This window comes from Scyliorhinus torazame, chromosome 1 (genome assembly GCF_047496885.1).
Source record: "Scyliorhinus torazame isolate Kashiwa2021f chromosome 1, sScyTor2.1, whole genome shotgun sequence".
NCBI classification, from domain to species: domain Eukaryota; kingdom Metazoa; phylum Chordata; class Chondrichthyes; order Carcharhiniformes; family Scyliorhinidae; genus Scyliorhinus; species Scyliorhinus torazame.
The window spans coordinates 259,124,907-259,141,091 of NC_092707.1; the positions used below are offsets into that span (position 1 = coordinate 259,124,907).

A 16,185-nucleotide genomic window follows, 5' to 3' on the forward strand; every position below is an offset into this window, starting at 1 on the left:
CGACTCCCTCATTCCAGCTGTGTAAGGACATCTTTTCTCTCCTGTCCTTCAGTTCTACTTACCTTTTCCTTTATAAAGTTTTATTCATTCGTGCAAGTGGGTGTTGGCTATTGCTCATCCCTAATTCCCCTGGGGGAGGGACATGAACCCTCTCACTGATCAGCAGCAACAACTGTTCACCAGTTACCTCATAGTAACCCTTAGTAGCCTCGGGAAGTTTACAAGAGGATCGCACACAAGCATGTCATGTCTGAACTAAATAACATTGAGATATTAAACCCAAAAATGGCAAATGTCAGGGTGTTAACTCACCAAAAATGAGCTAAGATGATCCCTGACAGTGTCTAGCTCTTGTGGGAGCGTCACTGACTGCAGTTTCCAGAACTCCAGGCGCTCAATTGCAGACTGGAGCCATTGGTTGAGCTCAGCATATTCTGCCTGGTACCTGGCAGGAAGCAAGGAATTGAAGAAGAGTTAATCCAAGTGAAATGAGGCATCCGCAGCCCGGTCGGGTTGAGAAAGCTACACGGACTTTGAAAACAATGTCCTAGCGAAACAAAAGGGTGGATTTCTTTGTCTCTGGGGCCTGAGGGAGCTCTCGGCTCTGATTGGAATCACAATTTGTTATCACATCCTGTACAAACTATGTATCATCTCTGCAAATATGAGCAAAAGCTAAGGCTGCATTGCTTATTTGCTTATTGCCCAAAGCCTGTGCTCCTTCACCCCCCCCCCCTCCAGCGAGGACTTTAGCTCTCTCCTAGCATGGCAACAGGAGAGGACAGACACCAGGTCGACGGAGGCTCATCAAAGGTAAGTGGCTTTCCTTTGCTGGTAACCAAACGCCATCTTTGGCATCTGCATGCCTTCAGGCCACTGACGCTTACCCACCACCAGGCAAAACACAAGCCACTTGGGCCTGACCCGAAGGTTGGATTTCCAGAATGCCCATTTCCAGGCTCAAGACCATCCCGTAGGCGTGGTTGCTCCAGAGAGGTTCTGGTCCAGGAAATCCAGCTGGTTTATGTCATGTAAGGTGAAGTAAAACACATTGGGTGTGCCCAGGAATTTGGGTGTGTTCGGGGGCCTCTCCTTGCACGATTCTTAGAGGTCTTGGAAGGTAGAAGCTATTTCCCCGCCTCAAAAACCTAGATCCAGGGGTCATAATCTCAGGATAGGATGTTGGCCATTTTAGGAATGGGATGAGGAGAAATTTCTTTGCTCAGAGAGTTGTGAATCTTTGAAATTCTCTACTCAGAAAGTTGTGGACGCTCAATCGTTAAGCATATTCAAGACTGAGATCAATAAATTATTGGTCACTAGGGGAATCATGGGATGTTGGGAATAAATAAGGAAAGTGGAGTTGAAGCAAGGGACCAGTCATATCCTACAGAATGGCAGCACAGGCTCGAGGGGCCGTGCAAAATATTCCTGCTTCTATTTTTTATGATCTCTGCAACCTCCTCCAGCCTCACAAGCCTTCGGGATCTCTGCACTGCTCCATCCATCTCTGCCTTTTTCCCCATCCTTGATTTCCTTCACCCTGTCACAGACTTCTTCACAGCTACAGTTTTCTAACAGCTCCTTAGAGCTGGCTTGTTCTGAGGAAATTTAGGCCGTGGTCTCTTTGTTGTTATTCGTTCTCAAGATGTGGGTGATGCTTGCAAGGCAGCATTTGGTGCCCATCCCAGTTGCCCTGACAACTCAGAGGCTTGAGTCAACCATATAATGTGGACTGGGAGTCACTTGTTGTTCAGAGCAGGAAGTGGCAGTTGATTCCCTTCCCTGAAGAGCATCAGTGAAGGCAGTTGAGATTTTACAAAAATTGGGCAGCCTCGTGGTCATTTTTCTGGCAACCATCATAAGTCACCAGATTTACTGAATTCAATTTGGTCATGAGCTCTGGTGAAATTTGAACTCCCAAACTCTGGGCTGTTGTTCTTTTTTTCAGATTGGAGGACAGTTTGCAGTGGAGTTCCCCAGGGGTGAGTTTTGGGACCCTTGCACCTCCTGATACATATGAATGACCTGGATTAGGATGTACAGAGCATGGGGCGAAATTCTTCCCCAACGGCGCGATGTCCGCCGACTGGCGCCAAACACGGCGCCAATCAGACGGGCATTGCGCCGGCCCAAAGGTGCGGAATGCTCCGCATCTTTGGCGGCCTAGCCCCAACATTGAGGGGCTAGGCCGACGCCGGAGGGATTTCCGCCCCGCCAGCTGGCGGAAATGGCGTTTGTTGCCCCGCCAGCTGGCGCGGAAATGCGGCGCATGCGTGGGAGCGTCAGCGGCCGCTGACAGTTTCCCGGCGCATGCGCGGGAGCGTCAGCAGCCGCTGTCAGTTTCCCGCGCATGCGCAGTGGGGAGAGTCTCTTCCGCCTCCGCCATGGTGGAGGCCGTAGCGGAGGCGGAAGGGAAAGAGTGCCCCCACGGCACAGGCCCGCCCGCGGATCGGTGGGCCCCGATCGCGGGCCAGGCCACCGTGGGGGCACCCCCCGGGGTCAGATCGCCCCGAGCCCCCCCCCAGGACCCCGGAGCCCGCCCACGCCGCCTGGTCCCGCCGGTAAATACCAGGTTTGATTTACACCAGCGGGACAGACAATTTCTGAGCGGGACTTCGGCCCATCCGGGCCGGAGAATTGAGCGGGGGGTCCCGCCAACCGGCGCGACCCGATTCCCGCCCCCGCCCAATCTCCGGTACCGGGGGCGGGATTCACGGCGGCCTACGGCCATTCTCCGACCCGGCGGGGGGTCGGAGAATGACGCCCCTGATTTCAAAAATTACTGATGATCCAAAGGTTGGAAGTGTTGTGAACTGTGATGAGGATAGTCCTGAACTTTAAAAGGGCATGGACGTGTAGGTAGAGTGGGCAGACAAGTGGCAGATGAAGTTCAATGCAGAGAAGAGTGAGGTGATTCATTTTGGAAGGAAGAATATGGAGAGAGAGAGTATAAAATAAAGAGAGAAATTCTAATGGAGGTGCAGGAACAGCAGGACCTCAGTGTATATATATATACACATATGTCATTGAAGGTGGCAGGGCGTGTCGAAAGAGCAGTCAATGGAGCATATAGTACACCAGGTTTTATTAATAGAGACATTGGGTACAAACGTAAGGAGGTCATGATGAACTTATATAAGACACTAGTTAGGCCTCATCTGGAGACTGTCCAGTTCTAGATGCTATAGGAAGAATGTGGAGGCATTGGAGAGAGTACAGAGAAGATTCACAAGAATGATTCCAGGGATAAAGAACTGTAGCTATGAGGATAGATTGGAGAGACTGGGACTGTTTCCCTTGGAGAATGGAAGTTTGAGAGGAGACTTGATAGAGGTATTCATAACCCTGAGGGGTACAGACTGGGTAAATAGTGAAGAACTGTTCCTTCTAAAGAGAGCATCAAGAACTCGAGGGCACGGGTTCAAAATAATGGACAAAAGGGGTAAAAGTGAGGAATAAATTTTTACCCAGGGGGTGATTGGAGTCTGGAATGAACTTCCTGAGAGGGTGGTGGAGGCAGGTTCGATCAAGGTACTCATGAGGGAATTGGATTGCTATCTGAAAAGAGCGAATGTGCAAAGTTACGGGAATAAGGCAGGGGAGTGGGATGTGGTATAATGCTCTTTCAGCGAGCCAGAGCAGACTCAATGGGCCAAATGGCCTCCTTCTGCACTGTAAAGTTGCTGTGATTGTATGATTAATATCCCTAATTAAAGTACCCCACACCCATTACCCTTCCTCACCTCATTGACCCCAAGGACAGTAGATTTACACCCTAAAACAAGAGAAGATATGGTGTGAATCCCATCTCGCCCCCATCTTTAATATTTCATATTGGAATGGAGTTAATGTCCAACAAAATCAAATCTTATTTCAAACAAAAAACATCCCACGTTTGGAAACTTTCCAATTGTAATGTGACAAACCAGCAGGAAGGGACTGAAACTGAGAACATTGTAAAAGCTTAAGGACAACACGGAGATCAACAGAGCAAAAAGAGACGTAAAATAGTCCAGAAAAACATGGATTTCCACCGTTTAAAATATTTTTGAATCCAGCAATTAACAAGTCACATTTAAGATAATGTAAAAGCAACCAGTCACAATTTACATCAAAATGAGTAATGTAAGAACAAAGTGGTTCTCAGCTGACTTGTTCTAGTAGTCACAGAAGAGTCCAGAAAGGAGAGTCAAAAAAATGGTTTATTTCCGAAAGGAAAGTATTTACAAGTAACAGTCCCAGTCGGGACTACTCTGCGGCTCGGCTCCTGCCTGTACCAGCTTTCATGGTACTGAATTCCACGAGGCTCACGGGGATATTAATCGGGTTGCCCCGTGGGTCTCTGGGGGTTAAACACTTGTATAAGAACTCATTTTCATAGATATGAGACAAAGTTACTTTCTCCCTCCTTAGTTTTCAAGGCCAGATAAATCAAATTAAGCTGCAGGAAGTGCGCAAAGTGATTATTACAAAAGCACAGATGAAATCGTTATCTGTGGCCGCTTATCATATTTTTCCATAACAAACTCTATGATGAAAGTCTGTAAACTGGCCTGGTTTTTCTGTATGGGGTGACTCATGTTTCAGGAAAAACACTTATCATGCACTGCCCCTTATCAACTGGCTGGTTAAAAAGGCAATTATGTATCTGAACAGAAGGATTTGTGGTAGTGTCCCTACCTCTGGGAAGGAAGCTCTGGGTTGAAGTCCACTGGAGGATAACAAGGCCAGAAAGGTTGATTATCAGCCCGTATATCCCTCTGGTAGGCCTGAGCAGGAGAGTTTCCTGGTCAGCTATTCTGCAGAGGTCCACGGCAAACCACTGCCAGTACTTTGCAAAGTTTAATCATGGACCAATTCAATGGAAGCCCACAGAATCATAGAATTTCCAGTGCAGAAGGAGGCCATTCGGTACATCGAGTCTGCACCGGCCCTTGGAAAGAGCACCCTACTTTGCCCATACCTCCACCCTATCCCTTTAACCCCACCTAACCTTTTTGGGACACTAAGGGCAATTTAGCATGGCCAATCCACGTAACCTGACCATCTTTGGACTGGTTGCCAATGCCCCCTTAGGGCCATGGTACCTGGAGGAGGGTGTGGTAATTGAAAGGACAGATTCTGTCATAGCGACCCTTAATATCAGTGACGTGATATTTCGAAGATGAGCTGGTGGGATGGGGCTGTATCCACAGAGCCCTGGCCAATAATGATCCCTCAATTAGCATCACTAAAACAGATGGTCTGGTCATTATCACCTTGCTGTTTGTGGGAGTTTGCAATGCGCAAAATGGCTGTCGCATTTCTTACATTACAACAGTGACTCCACTTCAAAAAGTATTTTGCTGGCTGCAGTCCCAGAGACCCTGAAGTCCCAGATTCCGAGGTGAACAACGCTAGAAAATGTTTTATTGCAGGAAACATCACAGGCTGAATTTTTTACATGGGAGCAACATTCTGGTTTGTCTGAAAAATTCCCTCTTTTACCTGTTCCAGTGTTTGAGGACAGTTTCGAGCCGATGTAACTCCCGGCTCACTCTGGTCGTACTAGAGAGCCAGTGCTCACCCAGCTGGGCTATCTGAACCTCCAGATCTGAGCAGCTGATGGACATCAAGAGCCTCTTCTCATCTTCCAGCACTTGGTATAACTGTGGCTGGTGCTCGGTCAAACTGCCTTTCAGCCGCTGAAATGGAGAGACGCCAGAACGCACGTTCGTTAAATCTTATATCCAACCTAGGAAATATTCTCGTCCTTTAGGCACAAGGCACAAAATATTCTGGGAAGGTTCTGTGAAGAGTTCCTCTATACAACATCCCATTCTATCCACAACTAGAAGCTCCAAGTATTGGCCCAGATTTTCCAGCCCTTCCTGCCGGCAGGATCATCCGGTTCCGCCAATGGGGACCACACCCGCGACGTGGCAGCGGAGGGTGCGGACCACACAAAACCCCATAGACATAGGCAGGACCAGAAGATCCTGCTGCTAGCCAATGACTGGCCCTCTCCACCGCCGCACCCAACCCCCACCAACCACTACCACCATGGCGGGTTTCCCCATGCTGGAGATAGCTCACCATTGGCCACCGGCAGGATCTTCCGGTCCCACTGAAGTTGGCCCCCCCTACCATGAGTTCCCTGGCGGTGGGACGGGCAGACCCAAACCACCATAGGCTTTGACAGGACTGGAACATCCTGCTGATAGCCAATGGTAAGCTGCCTCCGCCACTCAGAAATCAGTCGGAGGTGGGCACGGAGAGCTGGAGAATTCTGCCCAGAGTATTATGCAGGACAGGAGGCCATTCAGCACAGTGTGTATATGCTAGCTCTTTGAAAGAGCTGTCTAATTATTCCCAGTACTCCCCGTTCTTTCCCCACAACCCGGAAATATTTCCTTTGCAAGAATTTATCAAATTCCCTTTAGAAAGTTACTATCGAGACCAGCTGCCTGCCTGTGAAAACTTATTTTCGCTGTCACCACGCTTATTTCTAAGTGTCCTCTGATTCAATATGAACTACTGCGCCATTAAGTCTTGTGTTGGATATATGTGGCACACCTCAGATCATTTGCGTTTGTAAATGGCGCCGTGACTTATAAATTGTGATGAGAAATGTGAATGTTGAACTGCAATAACCAGAAATGCCGATTTGCACCTTCAGACTGGAATCTATAAAGGGCAGGAATTGTCACAAATAGGTTATAATGCACATCGGACATTACATAGCAATGTGGGTGAATGGTATTGGTCGTTCTTCAAGGAGGATTACAATGAACTTCAGGGAAAAAACAAACACAGTGTTTGTTCAGGTTGCTGGCAGGTGTAATTTAATGTAGGAAGATGCACTCAAGGGAATGATGCTGTATGATGTGGGTGAAGAGTGATTACTAAGAATGTAAATATATAATTCCCTGGAAATACAAATGTAAGACAATATAGGTTATGTTGGAGAACTGTGTGCAGCGTTGGCTCTACAGTATAGAAAGGACACTAAAGCCATTGGCTGGATTCTATGGTCCCCCAGCCGCTTGTTTCCATTCAACGCACCATTGGCTGGCGGTGGGATTTTCTACTCCCGCCGCTTGTCAATGGGATTTCCCATTGAATCCACCCCATGCCTCCGGGAAACCCGTGGGCAGGATGCACTGCCAGCAGGAAAAGGGAATTCCGGCCATTGTGAGTTTACAGTGTTGACTCACGTGGAAGATGGCAGGGACAAAGTGAGGAGTTCTCCTATCTGACTGTCTCTTGATAAGGGTGGGATTGTGGAGCGTTTCCCATTGCAGAGACTGCTGGGAAAACGCACCAAATCTTCCGGGTCTGACCTCATTAACTATGCAACTGAGTGTTTTGCGCCATATTCCATGGCTGGGAGGGCCTGATGGAGGGTAGTCCGTCGTCCTATCTGGGCGTCATTTTGAAAAGGTACCCAACATCACTGACTCACTGTTGGGAAAAGAAGGCGGATCTCATGAGAATGACGATGTTCTGTGGCTAGAAGATGGACCCCCTCCAGGGCACCAAATCTGGAAGGTCAACCGACAGAGTAGACTGGAAGGGCTGAATGGCCTAGTCCTGCTCCTATTCCTTATGTTCTAAATCCTGTTTCCCTTAATGCGTGAATTCAGAACAAGATGGTGTAATCTTAAAATGACAGGAGTGAAATTAGAAATGATTAGTGCAAATCTGTAGTTCTGATCCAGGAAGACTGAATGTTGGAGGCCAGTTGGGAGTTTTCAGGATTGAGATGGCTGGGTGCTTACACAAGGGTATCAGGGACATGGAGACAAGGTGAATAAATGGTGTGAAGTGTAGATTAGCCACGATCTAACTGAATGGTGTAGCAGGGCCCAGATGGTGAATGGTCTCCTCCTGTAACCATGTTTCTAAGGAGCACAAACCAACCTGATACAGAGCGATCCGTTCAGTGAGTCGCTCTTCAGATTCCTCCACCAGTCCAGCTCCGGGGATATTGCTCTCCACCCCTTCCAGCTGCCTGTACAAAGCCTCATAGTCCTTCGCCAGGTTAGTCCAGGTCTAAAAAGGGGAGAGACAGCAGAATACCTCTGACAACTGCTCCAGCTGCTAGCAAAGACTGAGAATTATTAAAAGTAAGTGTCACAACTTCAAGTTTTATTTCTCCGGCTAGATATTGTGTTAGATTCGGTGCTGCTGGTCATTCTTATAAACAGACCCTGAGCCCCTTGTAAACCAGAACATGCCCTTTCTTTCGCCCAATATTCAGGTAAGCTGTTGCAGGACGCAGGAATCAAAACAGGTAACCTTAACCAAAAGGGCAGCACAGTGGCGCAGTGGTTAGCCCTGCTGCCTCACGGCGCCACGATGTTGTGCCGAACCTTTGTCCTAGATTAATCATAGATTATCATAGAATTTACAGTGCAGAATCATAGATTATCATAGAATTTTCATAGAATTTACAGTGCAGAAGGAGGCCATTCCGCCCATCGAGTCTGCACCGGCTCTTGGAAAGAGCACCCTACGCAAAGTCAACACCTCCACCCTATCCCCATAACCCAGTAACCCCACCTAACACTAAGGGCAATTTTGGACACTAAGGGCAATTTATCATGGCCAATCCACCTAACCTGCACATCTTTGGACTGTGGGAGGAAACCGGAGCACCCGGAGGAAACCCACGCACACACGGGGAGGACGTGCAGACTCCGCACAGACAGTGACCCAAGCCGGAATCGAACCTGGGACCCTGGAGCTGTGAAGCAATTGTGCTATCCACAAGGCTACCGTGCTGCCCAGAAGGAGACTATTCGGCCCATTGAGTCTGGAAAGAGCACCCTACCCAACGTCAACACCTCCACCCAACATTAAGGGCAATTTTGGACACTAAGGGCAATTTATCATGGCCAATCCACCTAACCTGCACATCTTTGGACTGTGGGAGGAAACCGGAGCACCCGGAGGAAACCCAAGCATACACGGGGAGTATGTGCAGACTCCGCACAGACAGTGACCCAAGCCGGAATCGAACCTGGGACCCTGGAGCTGTGAAGCAATTGTGCTATCCACAATGCTACCGTGCTGCCCTTAAGAACAAATTAATCTACACTATATCATTCTACCGTAATCCATGTACCTATCCAATAGCTGCTTGAAGGTCCCTAATGTTTCCGACTCAACTACTTCCACAGGCAGTGCATTCCATGCCCCCACTACTCTCTGGGTAAAGAACCTACCTCTGACATCCCCCCTATATCTTCCACCATTCACCTTAAATTTATGTCCCCTTGTAATGGTTTGTTCCACCCGGGGGAAAAGTCTCTGACTGTCTACTCTATCTATTCCCCATATCATCTTATAAACCTCTATCAAGTCGCCCCTCATCCTTCTCCGTTCTAATGAGAAAAGGCCTAGCACCCTCAACCTTTCCTCGTAAGACCTACTCTCCATTCCAGGCAACATCCTGGTAAATCTCCTTTGCACCTTTTCCAAAGCTTCCACATCCTTCCTAAAATGAGGCGACCAGAACTGTACTCCAAATGTGGCCTTACCAAAGTTTTGTACAGCTGCATCATCACCTCACGGCTTTTAAATTCAATCCCTCTGTTAATGAACGCTAGCACACCATAGGCCTTCTTTACAGCTCTATCCACTTGAGTGGCAACTTTCAAAGATGTATGATCATAGACCCCAAGATCTCTCTGCTCCTCCACATTGCCAAGAACTCTACCGTTAACCCTGTATTCCACATTCATATTTGTCCTTCCAAAATGGACAACCTCACACTTTTCAGGGTTAAACTCCATCTGCCACTTCTCAGCCCAGCTCTGCATCCTATCTATGTCTCTTTGCAGCCGACAACAGCCCTCCTCACTATCCACAACTCAACCAATCTTCGTATCGTCTGCAAATTTACTGACCCATCCTTCAACTCCCTCATCCAAGTCATTAATGAAAATCACAAACAGCAGAGGACCCAGAACTGACCCCTGCGGTACGCCACTGGTAACTGGGATCCAGGCTGAATATTTGCCATCCACCACCACTCTCTGACTTCTATCGGTTAGCCAGTTTGTTAACCAACTGGCCAAATTTCCCACTATCCCATGCCTCCTTACTTTCTGCATAAGCCTACCATGGGGAACCTTATCAAATGCCTTACTAAAATCCATGTACACTACATCCATTGCTTTACCTTCATCCACATGGTTGGTCACCTCCTCAAAGAATTCAATAAGACTTGTAAGGCAAGACCTACCCCTCACAAATCCGTGCTGACTATCCCTAATCAAGCAGTGTCTTTCCAGATGCTCAGAAATCCTATCCTTCAGTAACCTTTCCATTACTTTGCCTACCACCGGAGTAAGACTAACTGGCCTGTAATTCCCAGGGTTATCCCTAGTCCATTTTTTGAACAGGGGCACGACATTCGCCACTCTCCAATCCCCTGGTACCACCCCTGTTGACATTGAGGACGAAAAGATCATTGCCAACGGCTCTGCAATTTCATCTCTTGATTCCCATAGAATCCTTGGATATATCCCGTCAGGCCCGGGGGACTTGTCTATCCTCAAGTTTTTCAAAATGCCCAACACATCTTCCTTCCTAACAAGTATTTCCTCGAGCTTACCAGTCTGTTTCACACTGTCCTCTCCAACAATATGGCCCCTCTCATTTGTAAATACAGAAGAAAAGTACTCGTTCAAGACCTCTCCTATCTCTTCAGACTCAATACATTCTCATATTTCTCACATATGTGTAAAAGGCCTTGGGGTTTTCCTTGATCCTACCCGCCAAAGATTGTTCATGCCCTCTCTTAGCTCTCCTAATCCCTTTCTTCAGTTCCCTCCTGGCTATCTTGTATCCCTCCAGCGCCCTGTCTGAACCTTGTTTCCTCAGCCTTACAGAAGTCTCCTTTTTCCTCTGAACAAGACATTCAACCTCTCTTGTCAACCATGGTTCCCTCACGTAGTACCTGTTCCTTGAACAAGTTCCACATTTCACTTGTGTCCTTCCCTGACAGCCTATGTTCCCAACTTATGCACTTCAATTCTTGTCTGACAACATCGTATTTACCCTTCCCCCAATTGTAAACCTTGCCTTGTTGCACGCACCTATCCCTCTCCATTACTCAAGTGAAAGTCACAGAATTGTGGTCACTATCTCCAAAATGCCCCCCCACTAACAAATCTATCACTTGCCCTGGTTCATTACCAAGTACCAAATCCAATATTGCCTCCCCTCTGGTCGGAGAATCTACATACTGTGTTAGAAAAGCTTCCCGGACACACTGCACAAAAACCACCCCATCCAAACTATTTGATCTAAAGAGTTTCCACTCAATGTTTGGGAAGTTAAAGTCACCCATGACTACTACCCTGTGACTTCTGCATCTTTCCAAAATCTGTTTCCCAATCTGTTCCTCCACATCTCTGCTACTATTGGGGGGCCTATAGAAAACTCCTAACAAGGTGACTGCTCCTTTCCTATTTCTGACTTCAACCCATACTACCTCAGTAGGCAGATACTCCTCGAACTGCCTTTCTACAGCTGTTATACTATCTCTAATTAACAATGTCACCCCCCCCCCCCACCTCTTTTACCCCCCTCCCTAGTCTTATTGAAACATCTATAACCAGGGACCTCCAACAACCATTTCTGCCCCTCTTCTATCCAAGTTTCCGTGATGGCCACCACATCGTAGTCCCAAGTACCGATCCAGCCCTTAAGTTCACTCACCTTATTCCTGATGCTTCTTGCGTTGAAGTATACACACTTCAACCCATCTCTGTGCCTGCAAGTACTCTCCTTTGTCAGTGTACCCTTCCCCACTGCCTCATTACACGCTTTGGCGTCCTGAATATCGGCTACCTTAGTTGCTGGACTACAAATCCGGTTCCCATTCCCCTGCCAAATTAGTTTAAACCCTCCCGAAGAGTACTAGAAAACCTCCCTCCCAGGATATTGGTGCCCCTCTGGTTCAGATGCAACCTGTCCTGCTTGTACAGGTCCCACCTTCCCCAGAATGCGCTCCAATTATCCAAATACCTGAAGCCCTCCCTCCTACACCATTCCTGCAGACATGTGTTCAGCTGCACTCTCTCCCTATTCCTAGCCTCGCTATCACGTGGCACCGGCAACAAACCAGAGATGACAACTCTGTCTGTCCTGGCTTTTAACTTCCAGCCTAACTCCCTAAACTCGTTTATTACCTCCACACCCCTTTTCCTACCTACGTCGTTGGTACCAATGTGCACCACGACTTCTGGCTGCTCCCCCTCCCCCTTAAGGATCCTGAAGACACGATCCGAGACATTCCTGGCCCTGGCACACGGGAGGCAACATACCTTCCGGGAGTCTCGCTCGCGACCACAGAATCTCCTATCTATTCCCCGAACCATTGAATCTCCTACTACTATTGCTTTTCTATTCTCCCCCTTCCCTTCTGAGCCCCAGAGCCAGACTCAATGCCAGAGACCTGGCCGCTAGGGCCTTCCCCCGGTAGGTCATCCCCCCCAACAGCATCCAAAACGGTATACTTGTTTTGAAGGGGAACGGCCACGAGCGATCCCTGCACTGTCTGCCTGTTTGTTTTCTTTCCCCTGGCTGTAACCCAGCTACTCTTGTCCTGTACCTTGGGTGTGGTTACCTCCCTGTAACTCTTCTCTATCACCCCCTCTGCCTTCCGGATGATCCGAAGTTCATCCAGCTTCAGCTCCAGTTCCCTAACACGGTCTTTGAGGAGCTGGAGTTGGGTGCACTTCCCACAGGTATAGTCAGCGGGGACACCGGTGGTATCCCTCACCACCCACATCCTACAGGAGGAGCATGCAACTGGCCTAGTCTCCATCCCCTCTTACCTTACAGAATATAGCTGCCCTGTGGACCAACTGGACCTCCGCCCTCCGACTCTGCTCCCAGTCAGCTGCACTCTCTGTAAACTCCTGGCTTTCTTCTCGCTCTTTGCGGAAATGTAGGAAACGAAATGAAAGGAGCACCTTACTCCCTCCTCACCTAACTCCCTCAGTCACCAAACTCTCACTACAGCACTCAAATGCACCAAATTCAGCACTCCCTCAGTCACCAAACTCTCACTACAGCACTCAAATGCACCAAATTCAGCACTCCCTCAGTCACCAAACTCTCACTATAGCACTCAAATGCACCAAATTCAGCACTCCCTCAGTCACCAAACTCTCACTACAGCACTCAAATGCACCAAATTCAGCACTCCCTCAGTCACCAAACTCTCACTATAGCACTCAAATGCACCAAATTCAGCACTCAGTGCCAACAAAGTCTGCACTGTAGGGGATCACTTTTATACTGTGAATCTAGCCTCTGAAAACTGGCCTAATCCAATTAACTAATTAACAAGCTCCAGCTGCAAGTACCTACAAGTAGAACCTTTGTTTAAAGCTGATTGAAAATTCACCTTCTTCTAAACCAAACAGCAACTTTTAAGTTTGCACATTCTCCCCGTGTTTGCGTGGGTTTCGCCCCCACAACCCAAAGATGTGCAGTGTAGGTGGATTGGCCACGCTAAATTGCCCCTTAATTGGAAAAAATGAATTGGGAACTCTAAATTTTTTTTTTTTTAAACTCTATACACCAATTACAGAAATGTTTCATGCACTATCCGGTGATTCTCTTCGCAAAAGCAGACTGAATATGCGCTCAAAATGAGACACAGGCTCTAAACTAACCAATAATTTGCTAAATAAATCAGGACTATTAAGAACATCTGCTGTAAAACAGTAGAAGAGAATTCTCTATTCACAGGACACTCGTAGTATTCCTTTCTGAGGCACAATGGAGAGGAAAAATGTCAGGGTACCCCCTAACCCAAAACTTCTGCTTCACCCTTGTTGCCCCAGATCTCTGCCCCCCACTTGCCCCAGATCTCCGCCCCACCACTTGTCCCAGATCTCTGGACCTGTTACCCTGATCCCCAACCCCCTTGCCCAAGATCCCCAGCCCCATTACCCCTGATCTCCAGCCCCATTGCCCCATAGGATTTGGTGGCATAGTAGTATTGTCACTGGGATAGTGATCCAGAGACGAAGGGTAATGCTCTGGCCACACGGGTTCGAATCCCACTGAGGCAGATGTTGAAATTTGAATTCAATAAAGAATCTGGAGTTAAAAGTCTAATGATGACCATGAAACCATTGTCGATTGTCGTAAAAAAACATCTTCTGCACTCATGTCCTTTCGGGAAGGAAATCTGCCACCTTGACCCGGTCTGCCTAAATATGACTCCAGACCCACAGCAATGGGTTTTATTCTGAAAATGCCGTCCGAAATGGCAGAAATTGCCGTCCACTCAGTTCAAGGGCAAATTAGGAATGGGCAAGAAATGCAGGCCTAGCCAGCAACACTCATATTCTCCAGTGACGCCAGCGTGACTGGAAATTCAGGAGCAGCTCACCTTTGACAGTCACAGAGAGGAAATGAGTCAAGCACTTGTGCATTGTCCTTGCTGCATCAAAATAACAACAATGCCGCTTGCTCTCGCTTTGTACCGGGACTTTAAAACAGAAGCTCATTTCTCAAATAGAGAGACTATGGAGTGCATGCGTAATTGGCCCAACTTGTTCATTGGCTGACAAAATCTTTAACACACATTCTGTCTGCTGGTTGAACAGCAAGTGTTGACTAGAATCCAAACTCCTTTCACACAGAAGGAAATTAAAATCACTAATTAAAAGAGGCTGCGTTTCCTTATTGAATATATAGGCAGTCCATGGACTTACCTTGGAAACTGAAATCTGTGGTCCTTCAACCTAATTAAATATCTTGGACATCCTAACCATTCACAATTTTCCCAGTCAGTGCACCTGGCCTCTCTTAAAATGGCTGCTCCTTTGAGATTTATCCAGCGCTCCTACATTATCCATCCCGTGCCATTTCTAACAATCGGTAAAAATTCAACACAGAAGAAAATGCAGATCCAGGGAGGTTCACACAGCTCAGAAGCTTCTAGAAACTACGGCACAATGCAACATTGTGAAAGGATACTGTCACAAGTGAGCTTGAAAAAGTCCCAAATAGGTGATAGTCAGGTGCGGTAGCAGAGAGGTTTATTAAACCACACTGCAGGTTACAACAGCTTCCTCTTATTCTGGCAAGATTTCGCTAGAAATATTTAACACAGGACAATTGGTTAAATTAGCTAGCGGGGGGGGGGCATTTCTCTGAAATGTTGTTGGGAATTAATTCCACATGAATGATAGATTGTTAGCAAGCTAATTAGGAAAGCTAATAGTATGTTAATTATGAGGGGACTCGAATATAAAAGTATGGGTGCGCGATGTAACAAAAATGAAACAGAGTCCCATGTCGAGCGTGTTTAGCCGGGTGTTTACCTCTGTAAATGTTTAGTTCTGCTTACCAGTGCAGGAAGGGATCAGGACACTAGACCCCCCACCGGGGCCTCCGAACACACCCCATTACACCTAGAAAGGGATCCTGGAGCCCCCCGCACCCACCTCATAAGGGCAGGGAATCCCCGGGTCTGATCCCTGGCGCAGGCAAAATGCCACCCAGGCACTGCCATACTGGCAACATGGCAGTGCCCCTGACAGCCTGGCAGTGTCACCTGGGCACGTGTCAGGCATGATGCAGGTGTTAATGTTAGATCGCGTTCGGGGTTATGTCTTAGTCGTATGGGGCATTGTTGAGACCACGTCTGGAGGACTGTGTACAGTATTGGTCTCCTTATTTAAGGAAATATAGAAATACTTGGGAGGCAGTTCAGGGAAGGCTTACTAGATTAATACCTGCATTCGGATTCTTTTATGAGGAAAGGTTGGAGAGGTTAGGTTTGTATCCACGGAGTTCAGAAAAGAAAGAGGCAACTTGATTGAAACATAAGATCCTGAGGGTATTGATAAGGGTGGATGTGGAGAGGATGTTTCCTCTTGTGGAAGAATCTAGAACTAGGAGTCACTGTCTAAAATTAAGGGGTCACACATTTAAAATGGAGATGAGGAAAATCATTTCTATCTGAGGGTCGAGAGTCTCTGGAACATTCTTGCTCAAAAAGTAGTGGAAGCTTCTTTGAATATTTTTAAGGTAGAGATGGCTAGATTCTTGATTAATCTCGCGGGCCGGCAAGAATGTGGGGTTGAGGTTACAATCAGATCAGTCATAATCTTATTGAACGTTGGAAGAGATTCAAGGGGCCTTCTCCTCCTCCTAATTCAT

General features: G+C 47.6%; 1 protein-coding gene across 13 annotated transcripts in view; it reads right to left on the reverse strand.

Annotated features, from left to right (window-relative positions):
* syne1b (spectrin repeat containing, nuclear envelope 1b) overlaps positions 1-16,185 on the reverse strand; it is a 669,902-nt gene that overhangs the window by 214,274 nt on the left and 439,443 nt on the right. For all 13 annotated transcript variants that reach the window (XM_072505314.1, XM_072505250.1, XM_072505295.1 and 10 more), the window contains 3 exons: positions 7,906-8,037; positions 5,491-5,687; positions 313-445 (listed from right to left, as the gene is read on the reverse strand). In XM_072505314.1, coding sequence (XP_072361415.1) covers positions 313-445; positions 5,491-5,687; positions 7,906-8,037 — 462 coding nt within the window. The remainder of the gene's footprint in view (positions 1-312; positions 446-5,490; positions 5,688-7,905; positions 8,038-16,185) is intronic.